The 25,189-nt window shown below is 40.3% G+C and overlaps 1 protein-coding gene across 5 annotated transcripts in view; it reads left to right on the forward strand.

The window, feature by feature from the left end:
- The first annotated feature begins 2,353 nt into the window (after nt 1-2,353).
- The window catches only part of LOC119498079 (microtubule cross-linking factor 1), a 93,714-nt gene continuing 70,878 nt past the window's right edge, over nt 2,354-25,189 (forward strand). For all 5 annotated transcript variants that reach the window (XR_005209042.1, XM_037786568.1, XM_037786569.1 and 2 more), the window contains exons 1-3: nt 2,354-3,748; nt 8,925-9,149; nt 10,742-10,900. Coding sequence is in view for 4 of the 5 variants with exons in the window: in XM_037786568.1 (XP_037642496.1) it covers nt 2,837-3,748; nt 8,925-9,149; nt 10,742-10,900 (1,296 nt within the window). In the remaining variant the exon portion in view is untranslated. The remainder of the gene's footprint in view (nt 3,749-8,924; nt 9,150-10,741; nt 10,901-25,189) is intronic.

Genomic DNA, 25,189 nt, shown 5'->3' on the forward strand with positions numbered 1-25,189 from the left:
CTACCGCTGCCTCGATCGGTTAGTTTGCTTGAGTTATTGTGTGACTTTGGTTAGTTCAGATTCACCAAAGTCACACAATAGCACAAATAAACTATCCAATTGAGGAAACGGTAGACGAGCAAATCCAGTGTTCTGCGAGGTAAAATTACAGTTTTTTTCAATGGAGTCTGGTGGTTTTGAAGAGAGCATAGATGGATACAACGGCTTCAATTGCCGACCATCATCTACTGTAGGTAATACACTGACTATGGATAAGTATCTCATACAACCCCACTTCAAAGTACCCGAACTGTCACTGTTAACGTGGGATGGAGATGCAAGGAGAGATGGGTAATGTAGTCTTTGAGGGATTAGTGTTTTCACAAAGGCATTCTCCATGTGTCGTGTGTTACTGGCTTTTTAGAGGAAGTACAGACAGTAAGTAGCCAGTAGACACACACACACATGGTTTTAGCCTTTGTTTTGCTTCTGTTACTAATATTGCAAAGTGTTTTGTTTTTCTCTGAATTCAGATAGAGAAGAATGTTTGAGTCTGCCTTTTAGGGAGGAAAAGGTGCAGGAAGGTTTGTTTAGTATTTGAAGGACTCAGGAAACTTTGATCGGCTCATATCTGCTCATTTTGACAGGCTTTTATTGCAGATTTGAGTTTCATAACATTGTGAACAAATTGATGAAGAAAGATCTTCATATAAAATCCTGCTTGACGGGGGACGTTTGTATTTTTAAGAAGAGGTCAGCAGTTTTTAAATTTATGATTTGGCAGTTTGTTACAGACCAGTATGGGGTGTATCCCATTACTTGCACATTTTCAGAAAGACTAGGCTATGCATGTTAATCCCTTCCGTGTTCATGGCTATTAATAATCATTTAATTCTTCCGTCTTGTTTTGTTAAATTAATGCAATATTGTAGCACTGTGCATGTTTCTGTTTTGTTTTTACACATTGAAGTTAAAGTCTGAGGGCGAGGAAGGAAGAGCCCATTCAGAGTAGCTGATTTAAAATGACCTAAACTGACGTGCTATTGGTTTATTTGATTTTTTTTTGTTGAAGTTTTATGTTAAAGTGGACTTAAACTGGCACATTATGTATTCTAACAAATGAATAGTTTCATACCAAAACAAAACAATGTTGCTAACAAAACAGTCACTGACATCCAAGCACATCTTGCAATAAGATCATCCGCCAGCAAACCACCATACATCACCTGCGTTTTGAAATGACAAACTTCTTTTGATATCGTTTCGTGGAATGAAACCTATTCATTTGTCCCCCCCTTTAGCATTCGACACTAACCCTGTGGTCTCTGTTTTAATAGCCACGCCTTATACTACTCAGTGTTTTAAATATACATTTTAAGAAATGCTTTTATTTGAAAATGTGTATCCTTTAAAGATGGAAGACTGTACTTTGTATTAAACCTGTTCTAAGTCTTTTGAAACAGTTTTGGCATGTTTAAAGCAGATTTGTGGTATTTATAACTTGTGGCATTCTTGAACTAATGAAATGCAATTAAAGATATCTATATTTATTACCAGATTATGGTCTTGATTTTATTCTGGGACTGTGTGTGTGTGTGTGTGTGTGTGTGTGTGTGTGTGTGTGTGTGTGTGTGTGTGGGTGTGGGTGGTCCCAGGGGTTCTTGAGTGGATTCCAGGAACACAGAAATGATAATTTTCTCAGTTTTAATGGCATTTCTTTCGCTTCAGAGGTTCAAATCATTGGAAGATGATGCAGAAGTGATGTTTTATTTCATGATTTGGAAACAGGCACATCTGGCTGTAGATGTTTTGAATTTTGATGAATGTTTTGTGATACCTTATGATTCTGTCATTGCTCTTTGTCTTCGTTTTCAATTGTTATGTTGGTTTTATGTCTGCAACCGTGTAACTGTGGTGCTGCCTATCTTGGCCAGGACACTCCTGGAAAAGAGATTTTTAATCTCAATGAGTTTTTACTACTGGTTAAATAAAGGTTAAATAAATTTAAAAAAATTATAAGATATTTTAGATTGGGGTCTTGGGGATAAAAACAATTGATTGGAGGATGTGATTTAGAGGTATTAAGGTTTCCCAAAGGGAAGAGGTGATGGTGCCTCCTGAGTCCATCTTTGCACCTCATGTGAAGGTGTCCAATAGCCAACAGAGTGCGTGTGTCGTTAGGGCATGCGCACCAAAGCGTGTCAGACCTGGTCCCGCCTGCATGGTCCCACAGAAAATAAGGGGTGTGCTTGCTCTGGTTGCTCGTGAGGAGGCAGCAGCGCATGCGCCTCGCAGGAAATCACGGGCGTCGAGCCTCCTCTCCTCTCCTCTCCTCTCCTCTCCTCTCCTCCTCACACCACACCGCAGCAGCGATTGCAGATCTTACATGTCAGATAGATAGGAGGGAGTGGGAAGGGGGGTACGCGAGAGAGACTGGGGGGCCCAACACTCACAGAGGGATGGAGAGCCGGTCTGCAGAGGAAGAAGAAGAAGAAGAGGGCTGATCTGACTAAGACTGACTCTTTTCTTTCTAACTTGGAGCCTCACGAGTCTGCAGATGCAACCTGTCTGTCATCCCCATCCGTCCCAGTAATCCCATTCTGTGTTGCAGCGTTTCTTCAAGGCAGCAGAGGGGACTACAATGACAACCTGGTGAATGCACACGGAGAGATGGAGTAAAGCAATAAGCACCTCGCAGGATGCGCATCATCCACAGCCCGACAAGGAAGAAGAAGAAGGTAGTAGAGCAACCTGCTGGCTGTTTTTCTCACACCGTCGCATGTCAGAGGAGATTTTCCGCGGTGGTGCTGTTGTGGATTGATCGTTTCCTCCATCGCCCTCCTGGTGGTGTCGGTGTATGATGGAGAGCTCCAATGGCTCTGGCAGCGACACCAAACCGCAGAACCAGAACCACCAGTTGGAGAAGAAGAGACTGAACCGAGTGCCTTCTCCGGCCAGACCTTTCCTCAAGGATGTGCACTCTCGCTGCTCCACCAAGCCACCTGCCATCGTACCCAAATCACCCAAATTCAACAAGCAGCAGCAGCAGTCCTCCTCGGTGCCCTTGGCCCATCCGAACCGCAGCTCCAGACGCAACACGACCGGAGCGAAGGAGAAACCATCAGCCACCACGGCGAGAAGTAAGACCTCTGTGGCGAAGAAGCCCACCAAGGTGCTCCAGCATGCAGCAGCAGCCGGCAGCATCAAGCCGGACAGCAGCTCCACCAGCAGCAGTCCTGTCCTCGCTAAAGGCAAGAAGGGGAGACTAGGCTCCTCGGGGTCCCCCCAGGGCCCTCTCAGCCATGGATCCCCGATCCGGGTACCCACCGGAGCAGCGCCTCTTCTCGGCTCTTCTCGGGTCAGCCAGACTGACAGCAGCTCCGACCTGTCCGACTGTCCGTCCGAGCCGCTGTCGGACGAGCAGAAGCTGGCACCGGCCGCTAGTAGCGACGCCGAGTCCGGCACCGGCTCCAGTGACAGGGATCAGGTGGGAGGCGATAATCCGCTGACTGGAGCGGCTACCGGAGCTCCTCCTGCTGCTGCTGCTACCGGAGCTGCTGGTGCTCCTCTGCGCACAAGCGACGCTTCCTCCGCCGCCGCCAAGGGAAGCAGCAGCAGCATGATGTCTCAGGCTCAGCATGGAGAGAAACACAAGCAGGAGAAACCCTCATCAGGAGCACAATTCCGACTGCCAGGCACCAAGGATGTAACTGAGGAGGAGCTGCTGCGGGAGGTGGAGGATCTGAGATCTGAAAACGACTACCTCAAGGTATGGCCGATGCTATCTGACCCCCATATGACAACTATTAGGACTTTAAGAACTTTAAACATGCACGATCAGCCTTTAAACATGCACGATCTGCCTTTGAACATGCACTATCTGCAATTAAACATGCACTATCTGCCTTTAAACATGCACGATCTGCAATTAAACATGCACTATCTGCCTTTAAACATGCACGATCTGCAATTAAACATGCACTATCTGCCATTAAACATGCACAATCTGCCTTTAAACATGCACTATCTGCAATTAAACATGCACTATCTGCCTTTAAACATGCACTATCTGCCTTTACACATGCACTATCTGCCTTTACACATGCACTATCTGCCTTGAAACATGCACTATCTGCTTTTAAACATGCACTATCTGCCTTTACACATGCACTATCTGCCTTTACACATGCACTATCTGCCTTGAAACATGCACTATCTGCTTTTAAACATGCACTATCTGCCTTTAAACATGCACTATCTGCCTTTACACATGCACTATCTGCTTTTAAACATGCACTATCTGCAACCATATTGGACTCTAACCACTGGCGCACTTTACACTTACTTCACACTATACATCCTATATACCACTTTACAGACTGCACATATGTACATACTGCATTTATTTATTGACGGACTTTACACACTATGTTCACCCATTCACTCTGTATCTTTTATATCTCTATTATTGTTTTTATAATTTTTGTATACCTTTACCTCTCCTGTGTTTCCCTCTGTTTGCTGATATTGCTGCTTTGACACTTGAATTTCCCTCCGGGGATTAATAAAGGTTAATCCTATCTTATCTTATCTTATCTCAACAAGTTAACACGGCAGGCAAACGTGGCAATACTATTTGTTGCATATGTTTTATATAACAAACAACATAATTCAAAATCTACATTTAAAAGATTTGTTGCCCCATTTAATCTCTATCCAGCTGTTTCCCCAAAGAGGACCCCAAACAGTTCCTTTACAGGAGTTCAATCCCCACCATCACCTGCTTTTTTAAGTGTCCTTGAGCAACTTCCACCTGCTCACTAATTGAAAGCATCATCTAAATGTATAAATGATTAAAAATCCAAACGCCTCTCCTTTAATGCCCAGCTGTCATCCCCATGATGTCCCTCTGTCGCCTCTCCATCCATCATGTCGTATTTTTTACCCTTCCCGGGCTTCCCTGAGTGGTTGACCTTTATTGATGGGTCTTTTATTGATAGTGGCTTCACCCTGATGTGTCCCTAGACTTTATTTTCTTTATAATAGTGTTGCTGACATCTCCCCAAAGTCTATTTTGACAGAAAAACATCACATTTTGTCGCCCTCCCACCCCACCCCCCTCATGTTGCATCTGGGACACGGAGAGTAACATCATCTCCTGTAATGATGTGAACAGATTGTAGTCAGGGATGCACAGTAGTTTTTTAATCAGATTTCCAACATTTCATCGTTGTATTTTACATATTGCATGAAGATCCTGCTTGAAGATTTCATGCAGGATCCCCCTCGCCCCCTCTCCCCCTCCCCCCACTTCTTTAAGTAGGCTATCCCCATAAATTGGAGAGGGGGGGGCAAACAGATAATGCGGCAAACAATCTCGCAGGTTTATTTATTTATTTTTTCAGATGGCAGACAGGTTTATTTGCATGTTACTCAGAGTATTATTTCAAACTTGATCACGCATGTCTGTGTCTCTCTCTCTCTCTGGCTCGGTAGAAACACAAGAGAGTTAATCAGCTTTGCTGGCTCTGGCTGTAATGGCTTTATCCCACAGGACTTGATAACAGTCAGATGTCCCATGTGTGTGGGGTTCAGTCAGTCAGTCAGTCAGTCTGCCAGCTGGGACTCGGAGGTGAACTCCTCTACCTCCTCCCTCCCGCCCTCCATGCCCCCAAAACGTCTGGGAGTCCCCAACGCTTCTACTTCACTACTGCTCATTGAAAAACATGTTTATCACATTTATTTCAACACCTCTCACTTTTATTTTAGATTATATTATTAGGTGTTTTTGCTTCTTTTGATTGCTTGAAGAGAAAATATGTCATGAAGGGGATTTTAACCTGTCTTATTGTGTATACATAAAACACAAAGAAACAGATCTGCAACTAACAATTTCCTTTAGAGCTGCAATGACTCGTCGATAAAACGAGTAGTCCATCAACAGAAAATTAACTGTTGACTGTTCTGGTAATCAGTTTCAGTCTGCTTTTCTCTGTTTAATATCTTTGTAAATTGAATATCTTTGGACTGTTGGCCAGACAAAACAACATTTCAATACGTCACACTCAGATCTGGGTTCTTTTTTTAACTGTTTAAAAAAAAAAAATGAATAGAATGAAACAATTAATCGCTGAATCGAGAAATAATCGTCTGATTAATCAATAATGAAAATAATCGTGTGTCGCAGACCTAATTTTCATGAGAGATTAAATTGCTGAACACTATTCAATTAAATAAGTAATTGCATGGTCTGTAAATTGTCAAAACATTTTTGAAAATGTCCCGCAAGTTCCCCGAGCCCAGATGTGACGTACACTCAAAAGATATATAGTTTCCTTTCACATAAAACAAAGAAAAGTAGCCAAACTTCACATTGAAGGTGCTGGAACCAGCAAATTTTGGGTATTTTCCCTTAAAAAATGACTTAAACAATTAATGAATTATTGCAGCTTGAATTTTCTGTTGACCATTCACTGAGTCCAGCTTCTCAGATATGAATATTTGCTGTTTTGGACTGTTGGTTGGTTAAAACAATTTATATGAAGAAGTCATCTTGGGTCGTGAGAAATCGTGAGGATTTTTTCACAATTTATTTGACATTCCCCAGAGTACATATAGATCAATTAAGATATCCACACTTAAAACCCTTAAAGAGATGACTAAGTACCGGTGATGACTCGGCGTACACACTCCCCATAAACATCAGTGATATTCTGTAAATATACCTGCTCCCAGGATGCTGCTCTGCTTTTAACCTGGCCATCGATTGGGCCAACCCTGTGCGAGGTCATTCGCTCCTTCCTCCAGGGCCGTCCTCAGATAACAATGGGCTCTGTGCTTTTCCAAATGTGGAGAGATTTAGTTTTCATTAATTGACACACAATTCCCAACCCACCCCCCGCACCCCCTCAGCATACAATTGTCTTTTCATCAGGTGCCAGTCAAACCCTTTGAATACCCATCCCAGGGGAAATCTACAGAGCAAACTGATTCCTTAGGATGGAGACAAGCAGAAAACCCCTCGAGGTTACCGAACAAACTATCGTAGTACTACAGATAAATCTTTCCCTCTCTACCTCCATCAAGGCTGGGTTGTTTCATTTTGATGGGGAATGATCCAATCCAAGAGATAAGATGCTTAGAGCCAACTATTGATGTTACATCATCAGCACCAGAGTACTTGCTTTACTGGAACTCGTATGTGTAATCATATGAAAGTATAATGGACAAAAGTATATTATATTGCATCTTCTCTATACTAGCTTTATGCTGGAAATGCCTAATATTTCTTGGAAGTTATGTCGCTGAATTAGAAATATGTACATCATCCCTCTGCTGTTATTGTTTAGGCAAACTGCAAACCGCATTACTTTTTCATGGAGCAGAATCTTCATTTCCTGTTTACTGTTTAAAGTTCTTGAACTTAAGAAGTCAATGAAGGCTAAAAATGGCCATACAAATTAAAAACAAAAATCAAATTTCTGATATATCTATGGCCACTCTTAAAGGCACAGTGTGTTGGATTTGGCAGCATCTAGTGATGTGGTTGCAGATGGCAACCAATTAAATACCCCTCCGCCCTCCCTTTCCAACAGTGCTGTATCATGAGGCGCTGAGTGCAAAACCATGGTAATGCCGTTCACCTCGCTCAGAGGCCATCCTTACTATAATAACACTATTTTAGGAGCAACGGAAGTCAGACGGCTGGCGGTACCACAGATTTACACTCTGCAGCTCACAGTTTCACAAGCCTGTTGGAGAACTACGGTGGCCTTCAGGTAACATAAAAACGTGAAAGGCTCTCTCTAGAGTTAGTGTTTGGTTTGTCCATTCTGGGCTACTGTAGAAACATGGAGGACTCCGTGGAGAAGACCAGCTCCCTATGTAGATATGTAGGACTCATTCTAAGCTAACGAAAACACGACGGTTCTTAGTTTCAGGTGATTATACACTAATGAAAACATAGTTATGAATATTCTATTCTATTCCTGCTAATAGATCCCCCGAAATGTTACACACTGGTCTTTTAAGCCCAGTGGTGTAGCTACATCAGTTGGTCAGTCTGTTCTTCCAACAGTAAGATGTACTACAGTCTTTTTTCGACCCCCTTGAGTTTTTGTCCAGCATCACTGTCAGTCAGATTTAACCAACCCCTTTGCCCATGACACCCTAAAATGAATGGATTTCCATGACGTTGATAGATATTTGTAGACAGGAAATTTGGTCATCTAAAGGTACTTCAAGTCAAAACTTGTACAGAAGAAATGTTCATTTTTATTATTATCATTCGTCCACCCTAGAAGCTGAACATTTTGGACACTCCATTAGCTTTCCTCTGGCGCCAACCGCAAATATATCTTTTTTGAAATGCATAAGAAATACATAAGTACAAGGACGCAAAGACATACATGGAAATAGACAGAAGGAGCTAAAATATCATAATTCAATATGTGGATGCAGATAACTTTCTATCTTTGTATTCCTTTTGATGTTGATGATTCTGTAGCCTTTTCTGTAACGCCACCCTCAGGAAAAGCTTCACTCCTTTTGACCCACTTCTGGCTAGGTTAAATGTTTTTTTGTACCAAAAATGCTTCACAAATACAAAGATTTTGGAGCTGCTAAACAATATTTCTCTGGCGTACCAACAGAAATATTGTTGCTGCAGAATTGAACAGTACATCATTCACAGTATTGGCATTTAAATGTATATATTTCCTGCAAACATAAACCCATCTTTACCTTTGACCTTAAAAGTACTTGCTGCTGTTTGCAAAACAGAATGATAACACGAGAGTCCGCATTAATTGCAGCAGAGAATGTCAACTTTCATTGGTGTGAAAAAAGAAAGAAAACTGGTCACACATGTTGGATATCAACGTTATTATCGTGGTGTGGGGAGGTGGTATTTATGTTTCATCTCTGTATTCCTCTGTGTCTCTCAGGATGAAGTGGACGAGCTGCGGGCGGAGATGGAGGAGGTGCGAGACAGCTACCTGGAGGAGGAGGTCTACCAGCTGCAGGAGCTGCGGAGAGACCTGGACCGCTCCAACAAGAACTGCCGCATCCTGCAATACCGCCTACGAAAGGCCGAGCAGAAGAGCCTGCGGGTCGCACAGACCGGCCACGTGGACGGAGATATGCTCCGGAGTCTGGAGCAGGACCTCAAGGTCTGTGAGAGTGTTTGTGTCGTTGTATAAAGGATTGACCAGTAACAACTGCCAACTACTCACTGTTCTTTTATTCAGTGTTTTTAGATTGTCCAATTTTCATTCCAGAAGATACGATACGATATGATGCAATACTATACGATTACGATACGATTACGGTATGAAGCAAAACGATACGATACGATACAATTACGGTGCGAAGCTAAACGATACGATTAGCCGTCAAGTATTTGATTATTCGTCAACTATTTTGATAATCGATTAATCAGTTTGAGTAATTTTTTAAGAAAAAAGTCTAAATTCTGTGATTCCAGCTTCTTAAATGTGAATATTTGTTGGTTTCTTTACTCCTCTATGACAGGAAACTGAATATCTTTGAGTTGTGGACAAAACAAGACATTTGAGGACGTCATCCTAGGCTTTGGGAAACGCTGATCAACATTTTTTCACCATTTTCTGACACCTTTTTAGACCAAACAACTAATCAATTAATCGAGAAAATAATCGACAGATTAATCGACAATGAAAAATAATCGTTAGTTACAGCTCTAATACGATGTGATATGATGTGATACGAAGCGATACGATGCGATGCGATGCGATGCGATGCGATGCGATGCGATACGCTATTACTTTATTGTCAGTTTACACTGTAATTCATTTTGCATCCTCAGGCAGTTCAGTTCAAGTATTTTACATACAGGTTAAACACAGTTTAAGACAGATGCTAAGACGCTCATAGACGTACAAAATACACTCAAACAGTTGTGACGATTAAACATACATTATACATACATCACATTAAATCCTCTGGATTCAGACCTCATTTAGCAGCACACCTATTTTGGTTTAGCAACAGGTAAAACTCATGTATAAAAGAACTCTAAATCGCCTGTTCGAAGGCAGAAGTTGGTATTCTCCGTTTAAAACATGCGAGGAGTCAGAAGAGTCTCAGCATGCTCTTGTTGTGAGTTTGCCACATATCAGGCCAATAATCTTCGTATAAATTTTTGATTTGGTATTGCAAAGTATTCCCCCAGAATTGTATCATTGCAACCTGTAAAAGCTTTAAAACAGCATCTTAAAGACATTAAAGCTCTCCACTCAACCCAGACTAATGAAATATTTATATATTTTTAACTGGGTTAGAAGTTTCTTAAAGTAGAGTACAGAAACTTTTCAGTGTTGGGAAAACTGTGGGAAACTGGATGGCTCCAAGTGAGTAATTAATTTGTAATAAATCCAAATTCAAATAATAAAAAAATGCTTAGATAACTTTTCATTCCGACAGTTTAGGGCTTCAACTAGCGAACATTTTCATTATCAATGAATCATTTATCTTTTAGTCCATAAAATGTCATAAATAGTTAAAATTGTCTAATACAAGTCCCAAGGTGACGTCTCCAAATTGGTCTAACCGTAGCGGGCATGCATATGTGTTGGTGTTTAGATGTGAGCCCATATATGAATATATAAATAGTGTATTGTGTGTGTTAAAGGCACATATCATTAAGTATTTATATATCCATTTTGTATCATCTGTTTGAACTGTATGTGTTTGTCCTTCAAAATATCCGTCCCTGTGCTTTCAGGTGGCCAAAGACGTGTCGGTGCGTTTGCACAACGAGTTGGAGAGCGTGGAGGACAAACGCAGCCGAGCCGAGGATGAGAACGAGCTGCTCAGACAGAAGATCATCGAGGTGGAGATCTCCAAACAGGCGCTGCACAACGAGCTGGAGAGGACCAAAGAGGTGAGAGGATGATGATGGAGAGGCTGTTGCAGCTCGTGGGGAAACATTTGCTTTTATCTCCGTAGAGGTGCTAGATGCTGGATGCTAATCGTCCAGATCTACACAGAAATATCGTAATCTTGAGAGTCTGTTTGGGCCTAGTGGTGAATGATGATACTGGTTAGAGAGTATTGAGAGTGAGCTGTGGTAATCATCAGAATAGCAGTGTAACCGTTTGCAAAGGATGAATCTCCAGCCTACCACGAGACGCTCGTCAATGTTGTGGCCTCTTAACTTCCTGCATATAAACAAGGGGATCAATGTTGATCACCGGCCTGATCAGCAGGGTCACTGCAGTGAATTAATTCCATCAATCACTTCCTTGACAGCCCTTTCAAAACAATTGCTTTGTGCAATGATGCACGTTATTTTTTAACACCTTACAACAATACATGAACATGTCCTTATTTACTGCTTAATTCTGGTAGAATAGTTGCAGAAGAAATGGTGGGTTAGATGCGTTTTTGGAAGTACTACACATTTACTACAGATATTCAGATAGAGCTACAGTACTACACAATAATACCTGAAGCTGCAAACCACCCCTCCCACTCACAGCTGAGGTGTTTTTAAGAGGTAACCTCCAGGCCAAAAAAGAAATCCAGTCAGTTCCCATAAACGTCTATCTGGAAAGAAGTTCAGCAGCTTTCCCTCGAGCAAAGACTCTTTCCACCCGTTTAGCTCTGCAAAATGAAAGAGTTTACAAATACTTTGTGAATTCAGCCAGTCAGTCTGTTGGTATCTGTTGTTTTTTTAAACACGAGAAAATCTGCTAAAAAATAGGCAATAACCTCCTTTCCCATTGCCAGTAGACAAGTGTGACTTTATGTGTTTTTTTCCTGCTGTGTCATGTTCGATGAGACAAACGGGATAGCAAACAGTGAAAATGTTGCGGTGGTTACTTCTTTTTTTTATATATTTCTGTCGCTTATTCAGTCTCTCTTTCAAACTCTGAAACCAGAGTCGGTGATTGTTGAAACAGTGGAAAAACCAACAGAGAAGGTTTTGATGAGTTTTATATTGTTTCTGCAGAGTTTGAATGAAATGTGATTTACAATGACCAGCAAGGTAAAATAACTGTTTCTGTCAATGGAGTCTGGTAGCTTTGAGAAGTGCATATAACATCTGTTTCTTTTCACATCTAACTCTGTGAATTAAGGGTTTACTTTGACCAAATCAGAGTTGGTGATTGTTGAAACGGTGGAATATTTAACAAAGACGGTTTTGATGAGTTATATTTTGTTTCTGTAGAGTTTGAATGAAATGTGTTTTACAATGACTAGCAAGGTAAAATAACTGTTTCAGTCTATGAAGTCTCAAAGCTCTGAGAAGCGCATATAACGTCTGTTTCTTGTCACATCTAACTCTGTGAATTAAGGGTTTATTCCGACCAAATCAGAGTTGGTGATTGTTGAAACGGTGGAATGTCTAACAAAGACAGTTTTGATGAGTTTTATTTTGTTTCTGTAGAGTTTGAATGAAGTGTGTTTTGATAAATCAGCGAGGTGAAATTACTGTTTCTGTCAACGGAGTCTGGTAGCTTTGAGAAGTGAATATACTGGCTGTTTTTTTCACATCTATCTCAGTGAATTAGGGTTTTTTATTGACCGCATATCGATTGTATGTTTTGTACAGTGATCATAATTATAATATTTGTTGATTTTATTTATACTGTTTTTATTATATATTCACTTCACCGCGCGTCACATAGCATCTTATGAGCGTGTCCACCCGGGCGCCATGTTTCCATCACTGCCGATCGGAGCTGAAGCCGATAAATATCCGTCACTACTGCAGAGTCATTTGTCCCTGGAATGAATGTCGATTGTAACCTTTCCCACTAAAGACAAAAGCCAGATGTTAGTGGGTGTTAGTGGGTTTTTTCCAGTGGGAAAAGGGCTTTATATTGTTATTTTCAGAGTAATTTAAGTTTCTCAGAAATCAATTAACCATTTATTGGTATCTCAGTGGTACAATACACGATCCAGGACACTTTTTATGAAAAAAGATATATGCGGTTTTTTTTTTTTTGGCTGCAAGTCCAAAAGTTTTTAACACACATCAAATTAGTTATATATGTTGATATGATATAAGAGAATGTCAGTGTTTCAGTGATATAACAACCATTTTGATAGGAGATTTAGTATCAAACATGTACTTATAGTATTTTAATTTGAATAGATCTTGCCACAGCTTCCATTCTGATTTGGGTGATGTTTACAGGAAGTATAATGTTACCATAGAGTCATAAAGTTAGATATTTAAATACACCTGAGCCATTTTTTAACCTTGTTTGTTTATTTGTTTACATTTTGATGAATCTGCACCATAGAAAGTCATAATTTACACTGTAACTATGGATGTACAGACACACTTCCAAATCATGTTGTTTTTAATATGTTCAAACATATCAGATTAATTAAATTGACATTAGAGTCTTCAGTATATGTATAGTGAGCTACTGATGGTATTTGCACCCCTGTTTAACAGTGTAGCTGTAGAATTCTGACCTTTCTCTATGAGCTTTTGTATCATCGTTACTCTCATGTTGCTCAGTGGAGAGTATTTGGAGTAAGGTCTTCTTGCAGGTAATGAGATGAGCGGAGGCTATTCTCAGTGCTGCCAGGGTTCAGCTGCTTAGACTAAATCGATTTTGACAGCAGGTAACATGCCGTCTGGCAGCAGAGAGAAAGTAGGCTAATACCACACCAGTCAGCATGGAGATGTGGCTTTCTTTTGGCAGCTGGATACTTTTTTTAGTATCGTCCCACGTGCTGCCGCTTTGATTGCCAGCTTGTGCCACAGTGACCTCTGATACATGCCTCTCCAAATAGGTCTACCGCTGGTTGAAAATCTATATTCTGAGCCAGTTTATGACCTTAACTATCTGTGTTTGCAACATTGTTGTTTTTAAAGGCGACTTATCAGCCCCCGACTGAGCTGCATGTGCTCGGACGAAGACAGAAAATCCATATTCTAGTCCAGATGTGCTAATGCAGCAAATGCAAGCTCCGGTTTTTGTTGTCGTCGCTCGACACTGGTAACCTTTCGGAAGAAAATGATTGTAAGGCTGAAGTGAGAGGACACTACACATGAGGAGTTTTTTAATTTGCACAGCAGTTGCAGCAGTTGCAGTACTGGTGGTGGCTCCAGACCCTTAATTCTGAGCAGTATTGCGATACAAAGGATGACACAGACTCTCTTGTAAACAGAGAATTAGGCGAGGGAGTCAGAGAGAGGCTCAGATAGCGGCTGCTCCAAATGATTGCAGATTTTTTTTTGTGTTCCCCCGAGGTTTGTCCCAGAAAAACACAAGCCGTCTCTGAATCTGCACTTCGACATCACGTGACTCCATGTCTCTTCCCCCCAGTCCTTACCAGAAGCGCGCTTTATAATGCAGCACCCCAATATTTTCATTTTGTTGCATGGAAATACACAGTTTCTTTGTCTGGGATTTTTTCCTGTAGTTTAATCACCATGTACTCGTTTTGTCTGTAATTCCCGTGAAATCCATAATGCACAGCGGGTGACCTGTTTATTCTTTTTTATTGTTGGTAGCAGGGGATGATAAGAGTATTTACAAACATTTAGTTCGGGATGTATTTCAATGAATGAATGTAAGAATCTGCCCTCTGCTCTTGGAGTTGCTCAGTCACAGAGATAAACCTCGTAGGAGAGGGAAGTAGCACGTTTCACTGATAAGAATGTGGTTCAACTGGACTGACAGGTTGTTGCTTTCCCTTCCTGTTTTAATAAGGCATTGTAAATCGTGACCCAGGTTTAAAGCAGTGAAAAGCAGGAAACTCTCCACACTCCTTTGGATTTTTACTAGTTTTTCTTAATTCAACCTGAGGCACCTGTGTCTTCTTCCATTTAGTTTTTTTATTATTATAATAATAATAATAATAATAATAATAATAATAATAATAATAATAATAATAATAATAATAATAATAACGTAATTTATAAAGCACTTTTTTTTACAAGAGCTGTAGCTCAAAGTGCTTTACAAAAGAAAATACAAATGCAACACAGTCAGACAAGGGCAGATTGGCAATATTATAATTAGACAATAAGAGGACAGTGGATGCTAAAATACATTAGTGAAATTAGACAATTAGTAAAAATATAATTAAAATACATAATAATAAATATAATGGAATTAATTATAAGCCAAATTAATTAAACAGGTTTTCAGCTGTTGTTTAAAAATGTTCACAGAGCCCGCATCCCTTTTACCTTTTTGTAGGGTATTCCATAATTTTGGAACATAGTTTAAAAAAGGTGCGCTGCCTATTTTCCTGAGTATATACAATTATTGTGTGTATTTAAAAACCCAGCGGTAGAAGATCTGAGAGCTCATTAAGGATTATAAAACGACAGAGAGTCTGCAATGTAGGCCGGTCCCAAACCATGAAGAGCTTTAAAAACAAGTAAAAGAAGCTTAAAATCTATTCTAATAGATACTGGGAGCCTATGGAGTGTAGCTAATAGTCTTGGTTAAAAGTCTAGCTGGCAGCACAGTTCTGAATCAGTTGAACATTTTCAATTGACAGTTTTCAGAAGGCCAAGAAAAAAGAGCATTGCAATAGTCTCATCTATTTGAAATAAAAGCATGAATAAGTTTAACTATCACCACTGCAGTTAAACCTGCAGTAGGCAGAATATTTTTGCCATCATTGGGCCAAAATTCCATAATAACCTTTCGGCATATTGTAATTTAGTCTGTTTTGAGATAACTAGACTTCTGCACCTCATCATGGCTCTGTTTTCAGGCTTTAAAAAATCTAGCCTGTGACGGGAGACTTTGGCCAATCACAGGTAATTTTGTTCCTACTAAGTGTTCCTATTGGCTGGTGGACGGTGCTTGGTATTTCCTCAATTTGATCTCAACATGGCTGCCGGGTCACAAACGTTCTCATTTTACAGCTAAACAGTACACTACAAGATGTTTCTGAAAACATTTGAGAAGAGAAATATACATTAGCATAACAGAATATTGATTCATATTTGATCAGCGTTGCGTAGTTTGACCGTTTCATCGCAGTTCGCGAGTGATTGACAGCTGCTCAGAGACGGCAGCTGGACAGCTCGGCTCTGACTGGTTGTTTTCCTCCGGTCTGTGAAATCTTGCAGATGCCATTGGAGCACCGGAGGACACAGATTTGGCACATCATTTTTTTCAGATTACCTGTCTCATGCACTACTGTCAGGATATAGTGACTGTTTTATAAAAATAACTTTTTTTAATCATATTTGCTCCACTTCTACCTACTGCTGCTTTAAGTGGTAACACATTTTTAGAATACAAAAAGCTTCGTCAGTTAATTTTCCTGTTTTTCTCACCACATTGGTAAAAGAGCAACTGACCCCAGATAGTTTAGACATCTCTGGCCTTTAAAGCCCATCTCTTCCCTTTGCCTGTGCCTGTTCTCTGCTATCAGAGGCTACACACTGTGACTCCAGCCCAGAGATTGGCACCCCTGCATGGATTAATCCAACAAGAAGGCCTGTTATAAAACAGCCTGGCGTGTTTCGGCACACTCTGATGGGAGGGGAGCGCAAGAGAGAAAAAGACAAAGAGGCAGAGTGGCAGAGAATGGCTGTAATCAGATGGCTGTAGGTCCTGTCTGCCTGCGATACGACCACAGCTCCACAGCTTGCACACCTGATATTAAACAGTTTAGGAGGGCGGGTTGACAAGACCCTCTGTTGTTACAATATCGGCCCGAGGAGCAAATTGCTGCTGCTGCTGCGTCTGTGTGGTCAGTATGAAGGAAAACAACGATCAGTGGAGAGATTTTTCATTCCTCTGACATTTGAAGAAAAGGCCCACTGATAACGTGTAATGAAACGGAACTAATGAAACGTCAACGTGCATAACACAAGCATCAGGTGATTTATTAGGTGCTCTCTGTCCCCGTGATAAGTTCATCTTTCATTACGGCAGAATGATAATCCTTTGTGCTGCTTGTTGACATACAGAAGCACTGAGCTGACATCAGATCTCATGAGAACAGCACGCAATAAAAAGACAAAGTCAACATATTTTATAACACATTTTGGAGGCGCTCTCCTGCAATGGAGTTGTAGGAGTATTTTACTGTGCCAAGTAAGATTATGCTCCTCTTTGAAGCAGCTGCAATTACATTATTACATATTGAGTACCCTCATTTTGCAGGCAGTCAATCATTTTCTTTAAAGGGAATAGTTACCCAAATTACAAAAAAATATGTCCCTCCAGTGGTATCTAGCCATGCAGACAGCTTTCATAGGGACTATTTCTTTGGTAAAAAGTAGTTCCAAAGAATACTGCAAGGTCTGACGATTATTGAGTAACTAGGACTTTGATTCTGGAAACTCACATTATTGTTGAACTTTTTACTTTTTTATTTTTTTTGCGTCAGTGCCACAAAGAAAACAAAACTTCATTCACCTGGAGGCAGAAATCAGAAATTATATAAGAAATGTTTTTGCATGGTTAGTATAGGGCTGCAACTATCGCTAATATATATCAACATCTATAAAATATCATAATTACACACATTATTACAAAAACTGCTTGTTTTGTCCAACTAACTCCTAAACATGTTTAAAACAGAGTAGAGTTGACACAATTAGTCAATTAATGGATTCCTCAAACAACAGAAAAGGCAACTACTTTGATAATCAATTCATCATTTCAGTCATTTTTCAACCAAAAATAGTGAAAAAATTCTGAATATTTTCAGGATCCACTTTCTCAAATGAGATTTGATGCTTTTCTTTGTCATATATTATTGTAAATTGAATAGACTAAATTAGCAATTTCAAGACAACACTTTGGGCCCTGGGAAATTTTTAAACTAAATTACTAATTGATTATAGTAATAAAAATAGATTAATCGATAATGAAAATAATAGTTTGTTGCTGCCCTAAAAAAAAAAAAATCCTCACATTTGAGAAGATGGACCAGGGAATTGGTTTGCAGCTCTAATTGATACCTTTGTTATATCTCTACAGTAAATATAAAGCCACACCTAGCAGCTAGTTAGCCAAGCTTAGCATAAGGACTGTAAACCTTTCCGCCCACCAGCACCTCTCGTGGAAAATAGCCATCCTCTAAACATCTGAGACGTCAGCTAGCACTGTTGTGTTTCTCAGAGTATTGGCAGCATTTGCATTTTTTTCACACATGTAAAAATAGGAATCGAGGGCATCTCCGAGAGTTACCCCTACCTCGTGTTTTTTGTTGCTGTGTTTCACTACTATAAAGGTACGAGAGGGGAATGCCTGCATTCTTCATAAGTGGCGTCAACAACGCTCAGTGAGAGTCACTGCAGACATGATTTGTTTCATGTCAGAGCTCTTCTCTCTCTCAGTGTTGGCTTTGAGGAAGATTCTCCTCTTCTCATCTCTGCTTCTCACTTCTCCTTCATATCTCCCCTCTCTCCTCTCCTCCGCTGTGGTTCCCTGTTGGAAGAGTGTGAAGGAATCTCATTGACCTAGTTAATATCTTGTGTCTGACTCCACCAATGGGAAGAAGAGCAGGCGTGAGGAGAGGAATAGCGTAGGGACTCTGCTGTAAGTCGAAATCTGCTGCAGTGACACGCATCCATATGAAGCTTATCGACACACAGCGGCTGTGCTGTGAAATCTCCATTCACACAATAGACAGGAGAAGGTGTCTTATAAAATATTACTGGTATTCAGGTTGACACCACACAACTTTAATCGAGGTGATTTTCATGTTTTTGCTCTAATTAAAAGTTTAAAAGGTCAGACCTGTGTCGTTAAAATGTTACAAAAATAATAATAGTTGATTCCTTTTTCTCAAATTTGACGACATTTGAAATAGGCTAAACCTTTACGATGTTTCACAAAGCATTTTAGAGACAATGACTGTTTCCCCAAAGGCAAACTATCACAGACACAAAGCAAACGGAGAAATCATCAATTCTGCATGAAACCCCGGAGTGATGTGTTATAATTCTCAAGCGCCGTCCTTTGAAGTTTAAAACCCATGAAAAATGAAATTCCTCCTCCGTATGAACATGTTTTGCAAGTATTCTAATTTACGGAGGTATCAAAGCTGCCACTTTATAATCATAAAACATCCTGAAGCATTCGCTACAGCAGCAATCAAAGTGTCTTTAAATGTCTTCAGACACATCAAGGGACATTTTAAAGCAATTTCAAAAAACACATTCGAAGTCATCTTAAACACAATCTTCACAATCTTTGACCGTGTTTCCCATTTCATTTTGATTTAAAGCACCAGTTAAAGTATCAAAGCTGGTAAAATTCTATATCCATTTGACTTTTTGTCAAGATATTTGTTTTTAAGTAGTAAAACTATGATAACGTGCTAAATTACAGTAAACATAGTGATGAGGTTTATTTTAATACCTACAAATTTTGAGATTGAATCATGGTGTATGGGAGCAAACACCAAACACCTGGGAGCTGCTTTCTACATGCTTGTCTTGCCTGTGAGACCCAAAAACATTTCTCTTTCCTGCATTGGGTCCATGACTCAGAGTTTGTGCCACCTTTTCAGGTCCCGTTGTGGTGATGTTTATGGTTAAAAATAGTAAAAATAGTGTAAAAAAAAAAAAAAAGACATCAAGGCAAAGATAATCCAGCTTTGCTCTTAGGTGATGCATATGCATTTAATCTGCTGCAGAAGAAAGAATAAAATCAGGGCTGCCAATTGATTAAAATATTTAATCACAATTAAATCCATGATTGTCCATAGTTAATCGTGATTAGTCGCTAATTAATCACATTTTTTAATCTGTTCAAAATGTACCTCAAAGGGAGATTTTTCAAGTATTTAATGCTCTTATCAACATAGGAGTGGACAAATATGCTGCTTTATATAAATGTGTGTATATATTTATAATTGGAAATCAATTAACAACACAAAACAATGACAAATATTGTCCAGAAACCCTCACAGGTACTGCGTTTAGCATAAACAATATACTCAAATCATAACATGGCAAACTCAAGCCCAACAGGCAACAACAGCTGTCAGTGTGTCAGTGTGCTGACTTGACTATGACTTGCCCCAAACTGCATGTGATTATCATAAAGTGGGCATGTCTGTAAAGGGGAGACTCGTGGGTACCCAGAGAACCCATTTTCATTCACATATTTTGAGGTCAGAGGTCAAGGTCTCCTTTGAAAGAAGTTTTTCCTGGCCAAAATGTAGCGTGAGTTTGGAGCGTTATTTAGCCTCCTTTGTGTACCAATGGATAACTTAGGTTTTATAGTTTCATATGATACCAGTATCTTCACTCTAGCTTTAAAACTGAGCCCCCTACAACCTAAAAATCGCAGGTTGCATTAATGCCTCAAAGAAATTGAGTGGCGCGTTGTAATCGCGTTAACTTTGACAGCCTAAAACTAAGTCTTATTACAGTATACAGTTGTATAAGAGTCTACGCTAACTTAGGCACAGTGGTGCTGGAGATAAATACTAATGTCAGCATGTTAACATGCTCAAAATTACAGTGCTTATATGCAGATGGTAAGCAGCTCTACCATGTTCACCATCTTGGTTCGTGTGTTAGCATGCTAACATTAGCTAATTATTACTAATGTCCAGCCGAGGCTGATGGGAATAGCATTAGTCTTGCAGTTATTTTGTCATGAACTAAAGTATTGGACACATTACATTTTTAAACGGATGGTGACGTTAGATGTAAAAATCTAAATCACCAAAGTGATTGTAATTCATCCTGATGGCAAATTATGAATATTTCATAGATAGATTTCACAGCAGTCTTTTTCACCAAAGTCAGTAGGATTCATTCTCCGAGGACCACGAATGTCTGTACAAAATATCATGGTAATCCATTTAATAGTGGTGAACCAACTGGCAATATATTTAGTATGGGTAAAAAAGTGTTATCTCATTATCCCACAGTACGCTGCTCAGCTTAACCTCAATCTGAGAACAGCACGGTGCCCATCCAGCGCTGGTTTCTTGGATACTTCTCTTCTTCACTGTATCAAATGGTATTAGCTGTTATATTTAGGGAGGTTGGCATTAGCTTGGCAGGCTGTAAGTCAGACTGAGTCATTGTGTTTCTCACCTCTCCTCCAAACACAAGGAACAGACAGGCCATCAGAAAAAATACAGCTCCCAATAGTATGTTGAGGGCCGTAGCCTTCAGTGAAATATAGTCATCCTCAACAAAACAGTTTTTGGCCTCGCCAAAGGTTGCAGAGGGAAGATGTCGGTTTTGATTTGAGTTATGAGGAAAGACTTTGGAATCACTTGTGGGCTACCTACTGGGATTTCTACGAATGCGGGGTACAAGGGGAAGTACGTCCTAATAAAACTATTATTAATATTTTTATTTTAACAATGGATCTAATGTGTAATGCAAAAGGGATTACTTGTAGACAAACCAACAGAGAATTATCACCCAACTCTCTCAAATAGCAAACAAAGATAGCAACTTTCTGATAATGTATAATGGAGCATTTTGCAGCTAAAGAGCCAGACAGTTTTCTCTGGAGTTGGTCAGGTGAATATTGGACTTACATTCATCAGGTGGACTCTAAAGAGTCAATTGTTTGCTAACATGTTAGTCGTAATTACCTTCTACGGCGATAACATGTCAGGACTGTTTGTCTGTTAGCGTTTTCTGGAGTTCTATCCCCTATTGCCCAAAAAAATCAAACAAATGCAGCTTTACGTTTCCTATAGAGAGGTGACTTAATATTATAAGTAGGGTTTATTTTCATCATCAAATAATCTGCTGAAAAGTTTGGCAGTTAATCAAGAAATTGGTTATTCTTTAAAATGCAGAAAAAAAACATGAAAAAGGCAGTGAGAAGAGCCTTTTGGTAACTTCTTTAAAGGTGCTAAATGTGGGATTGGTAGCATTTCTATTGCCTCCACACAGCTCTCAACACGGCGACAGCGAGCCGGCAGCTCACAGCCAACGGTGCTAACAGTGAAAACAACAGCGAAAGTGCTGACAGAGTTAACAGTGTTAACCTGGGGGGGAACTGGAGGGTGGGTGCTACCCATCCGTCACAGTGGCCGGGACGGTGTTATCAGCTGTAACCGCCGTATGAGAGCAGTGCAGACCAGCGGCCCTGAGCTAGCCAGTGGGGCACGCTCGCTATGCAAGAAAATGCACTAAAAGCATGTGCGGCCGGCCCGGCTATGACAACGAAGCAAGGAGAAACTCTGATTATAACACACACAGAGGGAGAGTGACTTCATTCTCTGCTCAGGTGGACATTACTCCTCCTCTATGTCTTTACATAGCAAATAGTTGTTTGCTGCTATATTAATGTTCAGAATATTGTACATCGTCAGGATTTCTGAGGATGCCTCAGAACTAATAGCAGTACTTCTTTAAATCTAAACTATGATGACGTAAGCACCACTTGTTGGATCTCTAAATAATCCAGGCTTGGTCACATGTTCAGTGTCAGCCCACGGCTCTTTCTGTCAAAAAGTGTGCGTACCCCTGTTGATAGATGAGACCGCAGGGTGTGTGTGTGTGGAGTCAGTGAGGTCCTCTGTAGTCTGATGGACTAACAGAGTTCATTTGATGTGGCAGGGGTCAGAGGCGGTCTGAGTCACAGAGGGTTGTCACCATGTTCTGGCCAACAGCAGCACAGAGATACAGGGCTGCGTCAACAGAGAAGACTAAAGGAGGATCCTACAGGCTGTCTAGTTCAGGAGAATATCACATCCTTTGTCAAGAGATCAAAATGGTACTCTTTTTGGTACTGAATGAAATGTGTCTGTTGCACCAAGTATTAAACACTGTACTGAAAGCTGAACATCATCAGGAGGCACATCCATACATTCTTTGCAGGCGGAGGCTGAGAAATAATCGGCACAAAAATACATCAAAAATACACATAATACCACTTATTTTTTCATTCTTAATAAGTCCAGAAAGCTGGTGTTTAATGCATTCATTTGTTTTTTTTGGCCAGCTGTGAAAACAACACTGACATAATATCACCTCATAAAGTTGATATGGTGAACGTGTTAATAAACAGTTGCCTATTTACACATCCAGCGGACATGTCACGAAGCAGCATTAGCACTCATTTAGAGCCATTGTTTCTGACCACCCGGAGATTATAAGTCCAATATTCACTTTCCTTTATCTCTGTTTTGGTCTCTACTATAGACTGTATCCATAGACTTTATATACTGTAAGAAGTGGACGTAGTCGGCGTGACGTCACCCATTGGTATGTGGACTACAGTTTTGAAGCCTCGAGTTTGGCATTTTGGTCGTCACCATCTTGTTTTTTTGCAACCAGAAGTGACTGGAGAGATTGGAGCTAAGTACAACCAAACGCTGAATAAGATATTTTTAGGCAACCAAAAAAAGTTAAAATTCACTTTCATAAACTGAAAACACACTGTGAAAGGGTTAACAACGCCATGGTAGCGACCTGTCAATCACAAGGTAACCACGCCCTAAAGCATCCCCTGCTTTATGGTCTATCTGACTCTAAATGGGACCATAATTTACTAAATGAACATCATGCTGTATTGAAGAAGACTTGAAACTAGCGATTGAGACCATAAACTCATGTTTACAATGTTGTCTGAGGTAATAAATCAAGTGAGAAGTAGGGTCATTTTCTCATAGACTTCTATACAATCAGACTTCTTTTTGCAACCAGAGGATTCGCCCCCTGCTGGCTGTTAGAAAGAATGCAAGTTTAAGGCACTTCCGCATTGGCTTCACTTTTCAGGACCGGAGGTTGCCCTCTAGTCTCTACCAACTCCTCTTTAGCTATTAAATGCTCCACTATGTTCACCAGCTAGTTTATAACTTTGTCATTTGGGGCTGGACAGGTAGTGTTAGATGGGTTTTTGGAGCTTTTTTGTTGAAATACAGTTGATGAAAGCGGTGAGAGTAAACCAAAAAAGTGAAGTTGCCAGCCATTAAACCAAAACAATGAGCTGAAAGATGCTAAAATGCTCATTAGACCTGAGGGGAGTTGTAGAGCAGGTGATCGTTATCTATGGACACGTCACTACGTGTGACACCGTTCACCTAAAACATTGTACATTTTTTATTGTTAATATGAAGTATTATTGAGTAGTATAGCTTTAATCTCTATCTGTAGGCAACGGGACAAGATTTTGGTATCAGAAGCGTTCTGGTTTCTGTTTGTAGTCCGTTTGTAGTCCAAGTAGTATTGACCAATCACATTCGAGCAGACTTTGGTTGAATGCAGGTAAACAGTCCTAGAGGCAGAACGCATTGAAACGAAATACAGCACAAATCTCGGAACCCACTGGCTATCGTCTGCAATAATTTAGCTTTTTATTACCTAAAAATTTACTTGTAAACTGGCTACTTGTTAAACAATCCAGTTGTACACGTTGTCTCTCAACTCCAACTCCAGTCTCGCATCTTAAGTTGTCAATCGGACTGTAAACAATGAGCAGGAAGCCTTTGCCTGGATATCCGCTGGCTACCCAGAAATATTGCCTCTTGCCCCCAGAGGCTTATCTGTCGTCAGGCCGATAGCCGATGGGTTCTGAGATTGGTATAGCTTTAAATGAAAAAAATATTTAACATTCCTGAAAGTGAGGTATCGAACTACTACTTTGGTAGTAATACTGAAACTCAGGTCTGGTATCACCACTAGTATTGGAATTTTAAACCAATACCCAGCTCTACACACGATGGCAAAAACAACAAACAACTCACCATGCTTTTAACTTTTTTTTTTCTTTTTTTTTTACAATCCAGGAGCACATAAGCTCCCTGAAAAAGCACAGAGCTGTGCTTGGTCAAGCTTGCAGTATCCCTATGAGTCCTCTGTCATATTCAAAGTGCTCTATTTTGGGTAATATCCAACGCTCAGGGAAATCCCCTGAGCATTTTCTCCATAGAAGTAGATGTAGCAGCATGAATTTGAGCATTGTGGAAGCATATAGACTCATGCTTTTGTTTGAAGTGAAGCTTGCTCGACATAGAAGATGAGAAGAAGAAGTGAATGCTGGTGAGGCAGACAGATGCTGGCACTCCCAGCTCTGTGGGGTCGTACGTTGCATGCAGTCATTATTAAATGATGACTACAGCAATAAAGACTGTGCCATCTTAGTGAATCTTATCTCTCCTCCACCTCCTCTACTTGCTCTCAATAGCTTTTCTTTTGAACAATAATCCCCTCTTCCTGTCTCTCTCGTCTCTGTTATACTATCATACAGGTTTTTAAAAATCTCTTGCACTCCCACTTCTCACTTAAAGGATCATT

Source organism: Sebastes umbrosus, chromosome 12 (genome assembly GCF_015220745.1).
Source record: "Sebastes umbrosus isolate fSebUmb1 chromosome 12, fSebUmb1.pri, whole genome shotgun sequence".
Taxonomy (NCBI): Eukaryota; Metazoa; Chordata; class Actinopteri; order Perciformes; family Sebastidae; genus Sebastes; species Sebastes umbrosus.